Source organism: Hyalella azteca, unplaced genomic scaffold, assembly GCF_000764305.2.
Source record: "Hyalella azteca isolate HAZT.00-mixed unplaced genomic scaffold, Hazt_2.0.2 contig1740, whole genome shotgun sequence".
Classification (NCBI taxonomy): Eukaryota; Metazoa; Arthropoda; class Malacostraca; order Amphipoda; family Hyalellidae; genus Hyalella; species Hyalella azteca.
In genome coordinates this window covers 22869-40660 of record NW_025932041.1, presented here as the reverse complement: position 1 = coordinate 40660, position 17792 = coordinate 22869, and the positions used below count along the sequence as shown (strand labels likewise).

The following is a 17792-nucleotide window of genomic DNA, read 5'->3' as shown; positions in this document are numbered from 1 at the left end:
CCCTACAGATGTGCTACATATTAACTATGTACTATAAATACAACGTCACGGATACTCGGAGTCGCCTCGAAGATCTCTGAAGCTGCTTAATTTAATTGACATGTAGAAAATTTACTCAAGATTTTCAAGCGTTGTTCCTATCAATATTTCGCAAGCGTTGTTCCTATTTGTGAATTAATATTGACGTTAAAAAAGGCATTTATGAACAGAATCAACTTTGTTTTAGTGTAGAAAGAAGAGGAAGAAGAACCAGGAGGGACAGGCTTCCCATTAGTACCATTTGGTGATCACATGCCGAGACCAGTCCTCAGAAAAAGGTGTTGCAAACACTCAAGGGTTGCGTGGGTGGAAATGTGTGAGTTTACAACGTAAGATCAACTGGACATGTTAATGATTGGAAGGATTTGACGGCGCTGAGGGGATGCACGCAGGATCGGGGTGGGAAATAGAGGGGACACAGGACGAGCAGGCAGGATGTCGAGGGGAGGTCATCTTTTCCATGATAAGGACACCGGAGTTCCAGCTTATCCTGTAACGTACAATCCGTTAGATTTGGATGTTTCAATTTTTGTGTGATAACCAGAGAAAAAATGAAATTTATTCGCGATATTCGCGTTGGCACAATTTATAAAGAAACGTGAGTTAGCTGATGACGTATTGTAACAATTATAATTAAGGTTCTAGAGTTTATTGTTAGTGACATGAAGTTTATTTAGTTTTGATGGAAAATTTCCAGCGAGAACAAAAGCGTTCAACTAAATTATTCATAGCATAAGGCTAGGCCAAGAAAAAATCCGTTTAAACACGCAATTATCGTTTTGCTCCTATTTATTCGTCTTTTAGTATAATTGGTAGTGCGTTTAGCCCCTATATGTTTATATGGTCAGGCTTCAAACAGCAAACATATACAAATAGATACTAGATTGCGCAAATAAATCAGTGTAATCAGATCTTTGAATAAAATATAATAAATGAATGACTGTTGCAAATTATATTTTCGATGTTGGGAACTTGGTGCTCCCTTAATTACGAAGCAATTTGAAGGAAAGAAATCCATAGTTTTACAGATCGTGCACCGGCATCGTAGCAATCGTAATAACGATATCAATCTATTGTAACAATAAAGACTACCTATGAGCTATGACTCTAATGACAGTAAAATTATATTGTACTCTGACTGTGCATCTTTAACGGTCAGCCTCAGGCTGGAGAGTTCAAAATAATCCGCGTCTCGGCCTGAAAAATAAAAGTTGTCTTACCTCACAGCTGTGTTAATATCACACCACTATGGTGTAGGTTCACGGTGCTCCAGTGAATGACAATTAATCCAACAGACATGGATGTGCGTTATCCAACTCCCGCTTCTTGTTTGGGCAACTTCATGGTAGACAACATGCGCGTGTCTGACTATAGTTTGAATAAAATCCATTGCCTTCCAAATTTCAAATTCCAAAAGTTGAGGACAACTTCTAACGTCACCCAAATCATATGAGTCAAAGAGCAATTGCGGATGTGTAATCTATGCCCGAAATGTCTCAGAAATTAAAACGAAATCCTAGTTTTTTTGTACACCTTGAGCCTAACGAGAGGCTGAAAATGCTGTACTGAAGGACTTTAGTGCGTAACTGTGTGGATGACAGGCTGGCCTTGTGAATCCTGGCATTGACTTGTGGTCGCAGGGACCTGTCGCCGGCTATGCAGATGCCCATATGTACGCTGCATGTCCAGTTATGTAAGGTTTAAATTAACGTGAGGAAGCTGCGTCCCATCAATGTTAATTGACATGCCTATGTTATGATGACGTAAAGGGGGCTACGATATAATGACGAAGTATGGCCACGATATGATGAGACATATGGTAACATAAAATGGCTACGATACAATGGCGTTACATGGCCACGATGTGGTGACATAAAATGGCTACGATACAATGGCGTAACATGACCACGATGTGGTGACGTAATACGGCTACGACATGATGACGTAACATGACCACGATGTGGTGACGTAATACAGCAACGATATTATAAAGTAACAAGGCTGAAGGTCTACAAAAACGAGTGCTTCATTGTCTGCATGTCTGAAGAGCTACCAATATGAATGGGAAATTTAAAGAAGCAAAAAATATTTGTTTGTCATGTTTCTTGTATTTTTCAGCATAAGGCCCAAGTCGATCTTGCTCTACGATTCTAGTTCTAGTTTATTAGTGAATTGAATTATTCAAAATTGAATACAAGTGTCCCTTCTTTATTATGTTTTGCAAGTGATCAGACCAATGCCATGGTAGGTTAGAAAAAAATTATTTCTAAATTTTCAAGAATATTTTAGATAATGAATTGTATCAGCAGACATGAAAAGTCTCTCTAAGATATTATAAATTTCCCCTTTAACTGTAATAATTGCTATCCCTTTGAGAATGCAAAGCGATGATACAATTCATTATCTAGAATATTCTTGAAAATTTAGAAATATTTTTTTTTCTAGCTTGCCATAGCATTGGTAGAACCTATATTCTGATTCGTTCATTTCAAGTTATCTCGTTATTAAATTTGCAAGTTGGTGAATTCTTCTTCCAAGGTGCGATGCATGAAAACTTCGGAAAAGATATACATTCCAAACTATGTAATAATTATTCAGTTGTTGTTAGTGCGCAATTTTTTCTATTTATATATGGATATGTGAAATTCCATTGATTTGTGCCCTAATCTTAGTACAAAATCCCGAATTGAGAAGCAAACTTCTTCAAATCAATGATTTCAATTATTCGTTATAGCTCATATAGCACAAAGTTTTAATAATTTACATATCTAAATCTTTGTTGCTCAAGCGAATCATGACGTTTCTTCAGAACGTTTTCGTACGAAAATTGTCAAAAAAAAACTTAAATCTCATAAAGTTTCTACACCTTACATTTTTCATCGATTTAAATGTTTCGTCAAATAAACATACATATACCGGCTGTTTCATTAGCTTAAAATGTTTCCTTATTAAATAAAGAGAAAACAAGCGTCTGTTAGCACGTTGTAATCATGCCTTCAAAGTATAATTTTCTAAAATTTCTATGGAGACAAATAGAAATAATATAAATTCGTTGAATATAAATATGGACTCACAATTAGCAACTTGTGCAATAAAATGATTGATGATACAACTTTAAATGTTGAACCAAGCCCAAATCTTCAGTAGCGATTTCTGACGTCAAAAATATCAGCTAAGTCTGCACTTGGTGAGCGCATTTTCAAGGCCATCCACTACCATTTTTATTTTCAACCTTCTGTAATTCCATTAAAATGCTAGATCATCTCAAAAAATCACTAATATCGATATGCCTAATCACTCCTTGCGATTTTACTAAACATCAGTTCCAATCATCTATACTAAGTCAACATGAAAAAATTATCGTTGTAAATTGAGTTATGCCAAGGCGAAGAATGTAGTTTCCAATAAACCATTAGGGAGTCGCGACTGACGGCAGGCAGCTAGCTCATTGTCGTGCTGGACGCCAACGAGGAAGCATGATAGCAGTGAGTGATGAATTCAGATATTTATTCAGACCAACGTACGCCTACAAATTTTAACAACGCATTTTTTGAATTCATATTATAATATATTTGCGATGAACTATTTCCTTATCTATGATAGTGATCATGAGGGTGTTTGCCGACAGTGCCGCGAGTTACAAGATCGCTTTAGAATTCAAAGCCGAAAATTTTGAATTCAGTGACGAAATTTAGTCTAAATACATGTTTTTTATTGCTTTTACAATTTTTTGAAAAATTCGCTTTGGAAATTACTGTGTTCAAAATCAAATTTGAGAAATCTTTGTGAGTAGCAGAAATGAGATTCAGGAGCTTAAATTTATGAAACTGGTGCTGCTTAAGAAAGTGCTTCTAATTAAAATTTCAATAGAAACTTATTTATGATATTTTTAGATTGTGGAAACAAGTTTATAATTGGATAATCGTTGGACTATTTTGAACTTTGATGTTCGTCTATATATATGTGTCGAGTGCTTTTTAGAATTTTTAAATTCGTAAAAAGTTTTCACAAGTGATTTGTGACTATTATTTTTTCTGAACAAATCTTAACAGCCCAACCGTCATCGACGGTAAAAGAACAAATGAGCTCGGAAAATGCAAATTATACTATTTAATTTTATGAATTGCTTAATTGATGCTATATCAATGTTTTCTGATTCATTTATTTCATTTTACAGGTCATTTTGTTCACATTCTGTGGCTTGGCAGTCGCCGCTCCTCAGGGGGAGCGAGTTGAAAATGTGCCGATTCTTGCGGACACCAGAAATGGTCCCGACGGGGACGGAAATTTCGGTTTCAAGTAAGTTTTTTTATATTGCCAATATTTTATTGGTTATGGCTCCGAAATTTTGCAGTCACTTACTTTAGAGATTATAAATACAACAAGATGCATGCAACAAAATAAATATTTCATATTTTAAACGAAAGTTTTCTTCATGTAACGCTGCCAATTTTTAACTTTTGAGAGTTTTTTCTATAAATAAACTCAAAACTTCCTTATTTGGATTCACGGATGTCTATTTAGCTAGAAAACTTCTATTAACCTCTGGTAACAGTATGTTAATTCCTACACAATATTCGTCAGATACGAGACCGGGGACGGCATCTTGCACGAGGCGCGGGGACGCAACGACGGGGACGGCATCGTCAGAGTTCAGGGACGATACTCGTGAGTGAGCAGCGAGAGTGATTATGTCTTTTAAAACGTTTTTCTTAGCTTATTTCCCTTATAAAACGACTAGAATTTCTGTCCATTTCTACAGGGAGGATGTAGGATGTGAAGATGTCTTCATACAGGCGAGCAGGCGGGTAGATGGCAATTTTTTTTGCCATTAAGTTAAGGAGATAATGTTTTGTTATTCGGATTTGGATTGTTATTACCACAAATCATAAAGGATCAAAAAGGCTAGTCCTTTCTTTTCACTATAAATTTTAGGCATTGTTATTGCCGATGAAATTAAACGAAAACTGACACCGTTGTTGAAAATTTTATTGGACAAAAATAACTGTGAAATTTAATTTACTGTCGCACGAGAAAATTCCAAGACTAGACTTGGCACGGTCTTGCATTGTTTTATGTATAGTATAGAGGAGCCACCCACCAGAATTCGACCGCTTGGCAGCATTTTGCGCAGTTTCTGACACTTGGCTATAGGTGCCATATTATTGGGCAGTTTTGCGGGTCTAGTAAAAGACGACAAGAAGATGATAATTAGGCGACAGTAGCTGATCGGTCCAACCCTCATCTCTGCCGATTACGCTATGCTCTGGATTGCTGCTTTATAGAGAGCGCTAGTCGACCCTGAGCGATAGGAAGTAGCCAACGTCAAGGGCTAACTAGCTTAGCTGCAAGTTGTCTGACCGATATTGAGTGGCCCCTGGCATTGCTGTCAGCACACGACAATTCCTTGTAAGGGAGCTAGGTCATCTGGAAATTACTGCAATTATATATTTTTCGAAGTTTGCTTGTACGTTTGGAGCCTATTTACAATTATTTTACGGGTGAATAATAAGTAAAATGTCGGTCCATTACAAATTTCTAGGGCTTTTGGGGCACATATCAATGATACTTATCGACTGGCGAGATTACCGGGACGTAAATTTTTTTATTGGGAAAATATTAAAGGATTGTAGGAAATAGTGGAAAGGATTGGTACAAAAATTAAAAATTAATAAACAAGTTGTTAAATTTACATTTAATCTCATAGATTATTACAAAACTTTTTCGCATTTCGGTTTTCAGTATATGGAGTCAAATGGGAGCTTTGCTTTTAGTTTAGAATGTAAAACGTAATTTTGAAGAGGTATTTTTATAATTAACATCCGTAGAAGTTATTCTTACCATCAAGATGCAGTATAACGGGATTTTAAAAATATTCAAATTATGGAGCCTCCGGCTAACCTATGACTAAAAATATAATCCAAATGATCCTTCTAGTTCAGGTATTTGCATGTATCGGTGAAAGCCCAGGCAATTATCTGAGCATTGCCGATGCACATACGTCTGTATTAAAATTAATTTGTATTAATTTTTGCCCGCAAAAATTGAACGAAATGTTTACCCGGCACAAATAGAGGATGCTTCAAGTAATTGATTTCGTCCGGATTTCATAAGTGTACAAATGAGGTTTTATATGAGAAAAAATATTACGTGAGCATTTTCTTCCCGTTTTTTTTTTCGACGGGGATCTGATTTCATGTATGCATGCACAAAGGAGTTTTGATTAGGCGGTAAATAGATAACTCGTTTCAATGACGTAATATAGTCTTTGATGGCATTAATTCATATTAAATGTAGCAATTTAATGATGGATCATAAACTGTACAGCTTGGACTATTTTCACCTTGATAAATCCTTAAATTAAAAAAACGTAAATCATCAGAAAATTCATATCTATCCTCATGTCTCTCTTTCAACTTTCGTTGCCTTCTGTATTCAAGGAAATTCAAATCAATGCAAACAAAATTCCTTACAATTCTTCGTTTGGGGCCCAGTTTCAGGCCTCCTGAAGGCGAGGTCGTCGAGATTTCCTACACTGCGAAACATTATGATAACAATTAAGAATTTTATACTGTTACTTGCACCAGGTTCACGTCTCCTGAAGGCGAGGTCGTCGAGATTTCCTACACTGCGGACGAGCGCGGCTTCCTGGCGTCCGGCGACGCGCTGCCCACGCCGCCCCCCGCACCGCCGCACGCGCTCGCTCAGACCCGCGCCGCCGAGGCGGCCTTCGCTAAGTGAGTTTACAGCTGGTGAATTTTTTCCTTTAAAAACTTACGAATAAACTTATTTAGCCTTAAATAATTCATGCGTAAATTAAAAAAAATCGTGCGTAAAAAAATCATCGGAGTGTATAGTATATTCACTGATTGGCACTCACTTTCCGTTTCTGCTCCATGAAATGGTTGTAAAGTATCTTTGATTTTGTTCCCAAAAGCGGCCAAAATGTTCGATATTGGTGATTTTCATAATTAAAAATTCTTATGAATTTTTTTCTCAGGCAAAAGCAACCTGGAGCACCTGAACTGCCTCCTCAGCCGCCCCAGGTGCCCGTTGTGGATCCCTCTACGACAGAGACGCCAACGCCTCCGCCGATTAGGATTCGTGTTGCTGTAGCCCGCTCAGCCGGAGGACGTCCAGGCTAAACACCGTTATTAAAAAATCAAGGCCACTGAGGCTTAAATCATTGAATTAAAACTTTTGCGTGCTATAATTCTCCAATAATAATAATAATAAAAATATTTGTGCTATAATAAAAAAATTTGCGTGCTAATAATTCTCCACTAGGAACAGTTGTTATTGTTTATACCCTGAACCTTTTGTGAGATCATATCAGACAGACTATGCAGTTTATGTGGCAAGTGCCATTTTTTGACAGTACAACAACATTGTTATACAACAATGTTGTACAACGATTGTCACGAGTTTTGAGCTAAGGTTATAGTACTTTTGAGCACCTAGTAAACTTTTGAAACCCAAGCACAAAAGGCCCCGAAATGACTTGTTCTTTCATGGCTACAGATGAAATATTTCCTACTGGACATAAAACATGACGATGAAGTCAATTCATTCTACCCAAATATGTGCAAGATGACACAAGATTTTTCCTCTAGTCTTCAGCTACATGTTTCTGTTTTAAACTTTTCTTTGATGAATCAGCGAATATAAAATATGATATTTCAAATACACTCGAACGCTATATTTTTTAAAAGTTTATATACTATTTCCCTCCATAGTTTTTATATGCCGTATTCACAATTGCCGTGTAGTATCTGTTTTTGAAATTCTTTCTACTTAAATTTACTCACATTTATTCGTGAAAGTGCACTCTATGACCTTATGTTGTGAAAAATTATTTCAGTTCAACTCGTTTACAGTTCCCGTTTAGTTTAGTGAGTAACCTCCACAATAGGGGAAGTTTGAATACGAGTGAAAAAGAATGTCTAAAAGTTCGTTTTCAGACTATGAATTCTTATGAGAGTTCGTCTAATTTTCACGATCTAAACGCGAAAATGATTTTTCGGGACGTTCATTTTGTATTGGAAATCTAATCTAATTTACCGTAAGGTAAAATTAGATTAAATACCGTGTGAAGGTAGTGATAATGTGTACCGTATGTGAAGGTGAAGCTACCGTATGATAATGTGTAATGTAATGTAAAGGTACCGTATGCTAATGTACAATGTAATGTGAACGTACCGTATGTTAATGTATAATGTAATGTGAGGGTATCGTATGTTATTGCGTTATGTAAGGTGAAGTTACCGTATGTTAATGTGTAATGTAATGTGAAGGTACTGTATGTTAATGGTCGTCTTTCAACTTGTAGAATTTGGATAATCGATTACCTGATTTAAAACATATTTTACGAATTCAGAGATGCTAAAAAAATCGATCAAGGTAAAATTGACAGCACATGAATTTATTTTATATGAAGACTGCATGTATTCATAACTTTTTATATTCTTTTGGTCTGCATGTCTGTAGAGCTACCAAATATCATAGGAAAAATTAAATAAGTAAATGTTTATGCATCATATGTTTTTACAGCATTAGGCACTAGTCTTGCTCTAGAATCCTACTCCTAGTTTATTTTGTGAATAATTTAAAAGTAAATACGAGTCTTCATGCATTCTGGCACTGATCAAACCCTTATATCTGCTACGGTGCAGTAGATACAAGAAATTCTTGATTATCAAGAACAAAATTTAGAACATCAATTGAATTATTAGACATGTAAAATCCAACTAAGCATTTAAATCTCTCTATATATGTACTTCTATCGCCCTGTAAATATAAGCAAAGTTTCGTATCTAAGTTTCCTGAAGTTTGCATACTATTCCATGCAGAAAATTATTTTTTAACTAATAGTGGCGTAACAAAATGCATGTGACGAGTAGATTAAACATTGTTTAAGCATAGAAAGCAATTAAAGAACCTCGCGGAAAAGTGTTCCCGTCAATGACATTTGATCATAGCATGCCGAGACTTACGACCGCCTGCATGCCTGGACCCAAAATTTCAAAACTCGCTAAGTGAACGTAAGTACTTACGCTCTATTTTCTTGTCTATGATTAGTGGGTTTTGCATGCTAGGCCGTCAATGATTGGCTGATGAACTTACAAACTCTTAACTTTTTATGAAAGTATGGCCCCTGGTGTCCGGCGACGCGCCTTCCACGACGCCCTCATCCCGTCATATACGCTCGCTCAGATCCACGCCGGGGGGGGGGGGGGGGTGGCAGCTTTCGCGAAGTTAGCGAACGAAACAGAGTTACTTTTTTCTGATCAAAGATACATAAACTTTCGAATAAAATCTCTGGATGTTCAACATTATTAATTGCAAGTTTTGTAAATTATTTGTTGAGTGGATGCCAAAGGTCTTCATTTCGCGTTTTCTTAGCTTCATGAATTTGTGCCGAAAGTTTTTCTTTTCAATACGCGGACTCGAATAAGAAGTTATATTATTCATGACCAGTTGGTGATCATTGCAATTCCTTGTAAACAAAATCACTTTGATTTGAGAATCCGATGCAAAAATGACCTACACGCTTCCGTGATTTTTTTTTTAACTTTCGGCACTGCTAGCTAGAGAACGATTCTTATAAACAATAATTAAACGAAAAAACCGTTCTTGAACCAATAATTTAAAACCGAATGATATTCTAAATTTTAGTTCGATTATTATTTTAATTTATTACAAAAATCTTGCATTTAATTAATGCGATGCTTCTTAATCTTACAATCGCAATAAAATTACTTATATTTATATCTATTGCGCCGAAATACTTTGCATTTTTTCAAACGTTCTAAAATGTGTTACAATCAATATATTGATTTTTAGGATATGACTTTTTCGGTAATACCTATGCAATATTTTTAGCCCGCCCAACTCCCCTCGCCGATTGTTGAATTTGTCTGAGCTGCTGTCGACGGCTCTGCTGAAGGACGCCCAGGTTGATTTGATGGCATAACTGCAATTCTGCCGTAAGACGCGATGATATTTCACTGTCCTGAGATCGTTCTCTCAAAACTTGTTTTTATACACGTTGCAGCATGAGTGTTTAAATATAGCGGAAGAATTTTCGTCTGTGATTGGCGGGTTTAACCTGAAATGTCGTCAGTTATTGGCTGACCGAGTTACGAACTTTCGACTAATTTTTGATGACCTCTAACCTTCATCGTAAGGTAAAAATACACACGTGTACATATCACTCGGGTTCGATCTATACCACACTATAATTACCACGAACTCAAAAATTAAAAAACGCCAGATAAATCCATGTCTTCACTTCATTGAAAACGTTTCGGAGGCCGGCTCCATCGTCAGTTAAAAAAAATTGTAGGATACTTAATTGTACAATTTGCTATTTTCGGCTTAAATATTGTCTGTCTGGGCATCTTATTAAAAACAAAAGGCGCTGAAATTTCAGAATTGAAAGATATTTTTACCAATGCTCAATTTCGATTCCTAATTTGAGCTAAAGAACATTGTTAGTGATAAATTTATTGATTCTATTCCAACTTTTGTGACGCAGTTGCCCAGTAATGAAGTTAAAATTGCAGGGGTCATCATTGATTCCACCGAAAAATGTTTGCTCGGGTGAATTTTCTAGAAGTTACGCAAGATTCAAGAACTATACAAATATTTCTTCTATAAAAATGGTTAAAAAGAATAATTTCTTACGTAAACCAGTAATTGCGCTTGGATCATCTATATCTTTGAAATAATCAATCGTTTGAAATTGTCCATCGTTTCCTAGATCAGTTTGGAAACGATGTGATATTTTTGGACCATAAATAATAATATGAAAAGCTGAAATTGTAGTGAAAAACTTCATATTTTCAATTTGTCCATATCGGTAGATGAGAATGAATTTCAGAAGTTGCAAAGTTCAAGGAAATAAACAATTGACACGCGCCTAGTTTTTTTAAGGTTTTCGTTGACATAACGTTTAGTGAGATTGAAAAGATAAAGATGTTGCGAATTTACCTAATCGACAAGACTCAGAGTAGGTATTGTGGCAACATAGGACTTTGAAGAAATTATTAGTGAAAAAACTTCGTGAAATTATTACATATTATTGAAGGGACTTTGCGATTCGAGATCTGTTCATAAGTTATTGCATGGCAACGTGACAATATAGACCGAATTTGAAAGCTGCAATAAGTAAACGAATTATGTGTATAATAGTATAATATAATGCTTTTGACCTACAGTTAATGCATAAGAACATATTTACAATAGAAATGGGCAGCATGATATTTATACTGTTATATTCAAAACATGCTATCCCCGTTTGTATATGACACCGAACAGTACTGAAGCCAGAGGCAAGAAAAATGCTATGAGTCATACGTCAGTTCAAAAAATTGCAGAATACTTGTACAATTTGCTATTTTCGACTGAAAACGATGATTGTACAGTTGGTATCAGTTACCTAATTCAAGTGTGTAAAGTAAAAAACAGCAATAACATTCTAAGAACGTGGACAGTGTCCTCGGAAAAAAAGTTGAGGCATCAAGTGAACATAAGAAATCTTGATTATTCGAGGAATCGGCAATAAGTCGAGGAATTGAGAATTAAATGTTCGAGGAATCGGCTTCTAGCAAGGTCATGGCTGGTGATGGAAGCAGAGTTAGCTAATTACAATGTATGGAAGTTAGGAACAGGCATTACATTGAGGAAAGAGCTGAAGATGCATCACGCAAGGTCGCGGCTGGAATGAAGGGAGCAGAGAGCGAGCCTATACAGATGCTGGAAAGACGTTACCTCGTCCATGAAATTTACGGCGTTCTATAGATTATATGTCCCTTATATTACGTACAACGTATCCCAAATCACATTACAGACTATCCTGTATATACGAATAGCATTAAATGAGCAAGGCATGAATAATCTGTCGAATAATCTGTCTGGGAAGCCTTTTTATTCCCCAGATTTTAAACGTTAAACTAACGAGTTTATTATTTAAATGTAATTAATTTATTTAATTATTTATTATTATTAATTATTAATTTATAATTTATTATTTAAATGTAATTATATCCTGAATATTCTTTAATTATTGGCATACAAATCATTATTTTAAATATTTGATATTTATCACGAGAGCTTACCTCGGCAAAGTTTATCTAAGTTTATATGGCCATCAACTGATAGAGATAATAGGTGAAGCATAAAATGCTCTCAATCAGAACTGATGATTCAAATACTAAGTCTGAGAAAACAGATAAGAATTTCAACCCACTAATTCTAACGGAAACGTTGGAAATAAGTCATGCTGAAAATAAAATAGCAGGTAAGTAATTAGAATGGGAAGCACAAGATATACGTCTTATAAGATCCACTGCATAATGTTTATTGAATACACCCATGAAGAGCCGATTTAGGATTTCAAGTGCAACAGAGGCGGCGATCCATCGTGGCCTGGGACTGCTATGTCCCAAACAAAATACTAAGGAAGTCGATCGTGTTGCCCGAGTTGCCACTGGGCACCACAGCATCTCTATTTCCGACCGAGTTTAAACACGGCATGTAAAAGATTTGTTTGTTTAACTGGTGGTTTTTCAGGGCCTGCAGTTAAACCCTTAAAAACAGCTAAGCAACTCCCAATTTTCTGACGCAAGTAAAATTAAAATCGAGAGGTTTAATTTTAATTACCTTGCATATTTTCTTTCTTACATCGTCTTTGTATAACACATGTTACTATAATTGAAAATCGGTTCGAAAACACATTCGTTCATTCGTTTGAAATCGTCTTATCATAAATATTTCAAGTAGGTGAAATTTCTTTCAAACCCTGGTGCATGAACACTTTAAAGAAGATATACTTTCTAAAGTATGGAAAAATATATTCAGTACATTCAGTGCAGTGCTCAAGTCTTAGATTTTCGCATGAATAGTGTAATTCTTTGCAGGTATGTACAAATCTTGGTACAGAATCGTGATTTGACATGCCAACTTTTATGGATTAGTTATTCGAATTTGTATTATTAGTTATTTGTAACAATTTGTAACTTTTTGTACCTTAGAAGCACTATGCTCCATTTTCAACTAAATGATTACAGTTACTCGTTACCTTGCTCACATTATACTTTTCATAATTTTCGCGGCTAAATATTTGTTGGCTGAAGTGAGTCATGACGTTTGTTCTAAACGTTTAGGTACGAACATTGTATAGAACCTTTAACGCCATAAAGTTCGTACATCTTACATTTTTTTCAGTAATGTACATGTTCAGCAGAATAAAGTTATATAATGGCTGTTTCTGAAATTGAAAACGATCTCTAATTATAGGCAGAAAAACAAATGTCTGAATGTACGATGTAATCAAACTTTTAAAACTTTAATGTTCTAAAATTTCTTAAGAGATAATAAATTCACACAAAGTGATATATAGTTGTTTCACAATTAGGGATTAGTGCAATAAAATGTGATTAATGAGACTACATACACCGTTGAAACGAACCAAAATTTTTATCCATAATAAAAGAGATAAATAATACGGCATGACGTCTAAAATAGCGGCCAGTTCTCCCGCTGTTGGGCGCATTTTCTAGGTCACCTACTGGCATTTCAATTTTATTCGTAGGTAATTCCACGAAAATTTAGGCTTTCAGCGCAAGAGAAAAATAAAAAAATAAACCTAATTAACCGCTCCAATTGTGATTGCATTTTCGAAACATCAATGTTGTGGCGGACAGAAAAAAAACCAAGCGTTGTAAATTTAGTTAATGTCAAGGCGAAGAATATGGTTCCCAATATACCTTTACGGAGCAGCGACTGAAGAGAGGCAGTGCATTATCGTTCTGGACGTCAACAAAAAAGTATAATAGCGTTGAGTAATGTATTCAGATATTTGCATGGACCACCTTTAGCAAACTTCAACCATCAATTTTTATAATGCAGACTATAAGCTGTTTTCTACAATTATTTTTCATGTATGATGGTGAACTAAACGCTTGTCCTAAATATTGCAAAATATATAAATCCTCTTTAAAAATCAGAGTAGGACTGAAAGTTGGTTCCTTCGCATTCTTCTCATTGTTTTCGAATGTTTGAAGGGATTTGCTTCAAAAATCTTGTGTTCGAAATCAGACTTATAAAAGGAGGGCAATATCTTTGGAGGGCAAGATCTTTATCTTTGGGGGAGGGCAATAGTGCAGATTTCGTTGCCTAAATTTACGACATTGCTGCTGCTTTTGCAGTACAAACTTATTCATAATATTACATGATTGAGGAGATACCTTTTGTTTGTAAGCGAAATAATCATCGAACATTGTGTATTTTAAACATTGATAATTAACTATATGGCAATTTTAGGTGTTCTGAAATTCACGCCAATTTTTTACAAGTAATTTGTGATTATTATTGCTTTTATTCAAATCTTAACAGTCCAAATAGTCAGCGGCGACAGAAGGATCCATCAACTGGGATAATACAAATAAATGCTTTAATTGGAATTGATCCAACGGTGCAAATTCCATGTTCTCTCATTCATTTACTTTGTTTTCCATGCCATTTTGTTCGTATTCTGTGGCTTGGCAGTCGCCGCTCCTCAGGGGGAGCGAATAGAAAATGTGTCGATTCTTGCGGACACCAGAAATGGTACCGACGGAGTCGGTGGAAATTTCGACTTCAAGTAAATTTTTTTTCACCGTGAACACTTTATTTATTAAGATTTTGTTTCTTCAGAATACTTTCCGATATTTTTTCCCGTAATTTAGCTAGAAATTTTGAATCTAACAAGAGGCAGGAGATTCATTTTTTTATAAATTATAGAGAATAAAATTTTGTTGAATTTGTCTAATCAATCAATTTTTGCCTTTTTATGAGTGTCTTCGGATGAATAAACTCAATTCGTCCCTATTTGTGTTTATGTACGCTTGCTTTGCTTGAGAACCAGTTTATGTACGCTTGCTTTGCTTGAGAATTTCTAGTAGAGACATGCTGGAAATTATTCCGCAATATTCGTCAGATACGAGACTGGGGACGTCATCTTCGTCGACGAACTCTGAACTCTGACGGCATCCTCAGAGTTCAGGGACGTTACTCGTGAGTGCGCTGAGGGAGGGAGAACGTTTTCATGGTGGCGGGCAGCTGGAAAGTTTGCAGTGTTTTTAATTTCTAGAATGTTTCGGTAATGATGTTTCAGCAATATGAGTGGAATTATTTTCACGATTAAATTGATAGCATAAGAATTAGGTATGTTAATTTTTATTGGTTCAAATGAATTCACAATAACTTACTTTTCGATGATATCGTACGAAAGCTGATTTCTGAACTATTGATGAAAGCTAGAATTTAATGGACTATAATTACTGTCTAATTCGACTTTTACGGCTTTATTGCTGCCTATAGGGCGCTAGACGACCTTGAGCGCTAGAAAGTAACCAAAGTATGGGTAGACTATAGGTGCAAGTTTTTGCACATCGCATCTTACCGATAATGACGGTCTGCAAAGCGATGGTCACGAGCCTTGAGCTAAGATCATACCTTTTCAGCCCAATAATGAACTAACTAGAATTTAGAAACTAACTAACAAATGGCCTTGAAACGGCACTTCCTTTACATGGCGTGAGATGAAATATATTCTACTGAATACTAGAAATGAAGATGAAGCACCTTAACTGCATCAAAGAACCATACCTTTGTAAAATTTAATTTCATAAATTAATACGGGTAGTACCATTAAACATTTTTTATTTGCTGCATGTTACTGTAAATGTAAATGCTGCATGTTGCTGCTGTACTGCTGCTTTTGTCAGGGCAGTAAAATCAAGTTGCTCTGGATTTAAGATTACCCCTTTCAGGTATGACTTTAATTAGTCCTTAATCCTATACCATTGGCTTTTTTGCTCTCTGAATCCTGCTTACAATTATTTCAGGAACACCTGCTTGGTATTCTCCATGCGATTGAGTTGTGGGGGCCATCGCAACTGCATTTTGAGGATCATGGCTTCAATGTTGGATCTGTCGAATACCTCCTGATAGGCGATAAGGTCTTGCCCCCGGATCCTCATGATTGACATCAGAGGAATTGCTCCAGCAGGTTCACATGTTTCTAGTACACATGCAGCGTTCATGCATCACAACCGCGCAGTCAAGAGATGAGGACCGTTGCACTAGAGCTTACTTGAGAGGCTGACAATGCTGTACTGGGGCCATACTTTCAAAAAAAGTTAAGAGATCGTAAATTCATTAGCCAATCATTGACGGCCTTTCAAGCAAAATCCACCAACCATAGACAAGAAAAGTGAGCGTAAGTACTTACGTTCTGGAGCGTAAGTACTTACGTTCACTTAGCGAATTTTGAAAGTATGGTTCCTGATCGAAGGACTTTAGTGCGTAACTGGCTGACTGCTAGGCTGGCCTTGTGAATCCTGTCATTGATTCGAAGTCCAGGGTCACGTCGCTGGCGATGCTGATGCCCAGGTTTTATACTTAAAGGTTTAAATTAACGTGAGGAAGGTGCATCCATCAATGTTAATGGTAACATGGCCACGATATGATGACGTAACATAATCACGATATGATGATGTAACATGGCATCGCATCCATCGTATTTTTCGGCAAACGTTTATTTGTTATAACTACGGTTAATACGCAAATTGTTCGAGAATATAAAATGCCTTTACCAATTTTATAGACTATAATAAGGATTATAATTAATCATATTCCACGACAAATTCTTACGAATGCATTTGATTTTATTAAGCTACGCACAGAGAGAAGTCATTTCAAGTTTTATTATATTAACATTGAAATTAATTACTTTCCCCATATTTAATCATCTAAATATTTATGTCAGAAATAAAATAAAAATATTGATGATAACGAGGCATTGTGGTTCAAAGAGAATAAAAATCACGAAATATTACAATTTTTGTTTATTTTGATTCTCCATTGATTTTATAACATTTCAAAATGAAAAAAAAATCGAAAGCTATTATGTATCCTTTCGAGGATATTAGGTGACGAATTATTCACTTCAGAGAAACAAATTACAAATAATGCCTTTATGGAAATATTAACTATAAATTTCCTCATTGAAATTTATTTTCCCCACAATACCTACATAGCTAAAAAATACGTGAATTCAACATGAACGAAAAACCAAATCATTTCCAATCACAAACTACGAACGTGAAAATAAATAAATATAATTTCCAAATTACGACATTTTGGCTCTGACCAAAATAAATGATGTTCATAGAAAATGCGAAAAAAACATTTAAAAATTATTTAACACTAGCGCTGCCAAGCGATTGGGAGGATATTCAGCCAGCGCGGTCTCCGTCTAACCGACGGACGGATGTCCTTTTAAGGCTTGGTTTCCCTGCAGTGGTAGGGTTTCTTCTGCACAAACAGGAAAAAATAATTCCGCGGCTTGTTGAATTATGCAAAGCATTTGTTTTATTAAAAATTTAAAAGCAAAGAAAATAGCCAGAAAATTCACCATTTCTTAAAAAGGAAAACGTTTCGGAGACCAGCTCCATCATCAGTTCAAAACCTAAAACACAGGTACAAACAATTAGCAATAAATTCACATTGATGCATAAATCGTCAAATGAGAAACAAACAAGAATGAAGCAAACACGGGCACAAATCTATCTATTTACAATTTCGAGGGGATATGAACTATTAGCGGCATTTAAAATAGGCTTTTGTTTAAAAATATAAAGGGACTCTAGAATTCGCAAGTCGGAAACACCGGTCGTGGAGGCTAAAATTCGAAAATCACTATCGGA

The 17792-nt window shown here is 35.8% G+C and overlaps 2 protein-coding genes across 2 annotated transcripts in view; one reads left to right on the top strand and one right to left on the bottom strand.

The window, feature by feature from the left end:
* The first annotated feature begins 3487 nt into the window (after positions 1 to 3487).
* LOC108673559 (cuticle protein AM1199-like) lies at positions 3488 to 7241 on the top strand. The gene is made up of 5 exons (XM_018161409.1): positions 3488 to 3524; positions 4217 to 4338; positions 4624 to 4707; positions 6627 to 6776; positions 7040 to 7241. Exons 1-5 carry the CDS (start codon positions 3516 to 3518, stop codon positions 7182 to 7184), a joined length of 510 nt encoding a protein of 169 aa, XP_018016898.1. The 5' UTR covers positions 3488 to 3515; the 3' UTR covers positions 7185 to 7241.
* A 10080-nt stretch (positions 7242 to 17321) lies between these two features.
* LOC108673547 (cuticle protein AM1274-like) overlaps positions 17322 to 17792 on the bottom strand; it is a 2489-nt gene continuing 2018 nt past the window's right edge. Inside the window, exon 5 of the mRNA XM_047883820.1 lies at positions 17322 to 17400. Within this exon, the coding sequence (XP_047739776.1) occupies positions 17322 to 17400 (79 nt within the window). The remainder of the gene's footprint in view (positions 17401 to 17792) is intronic.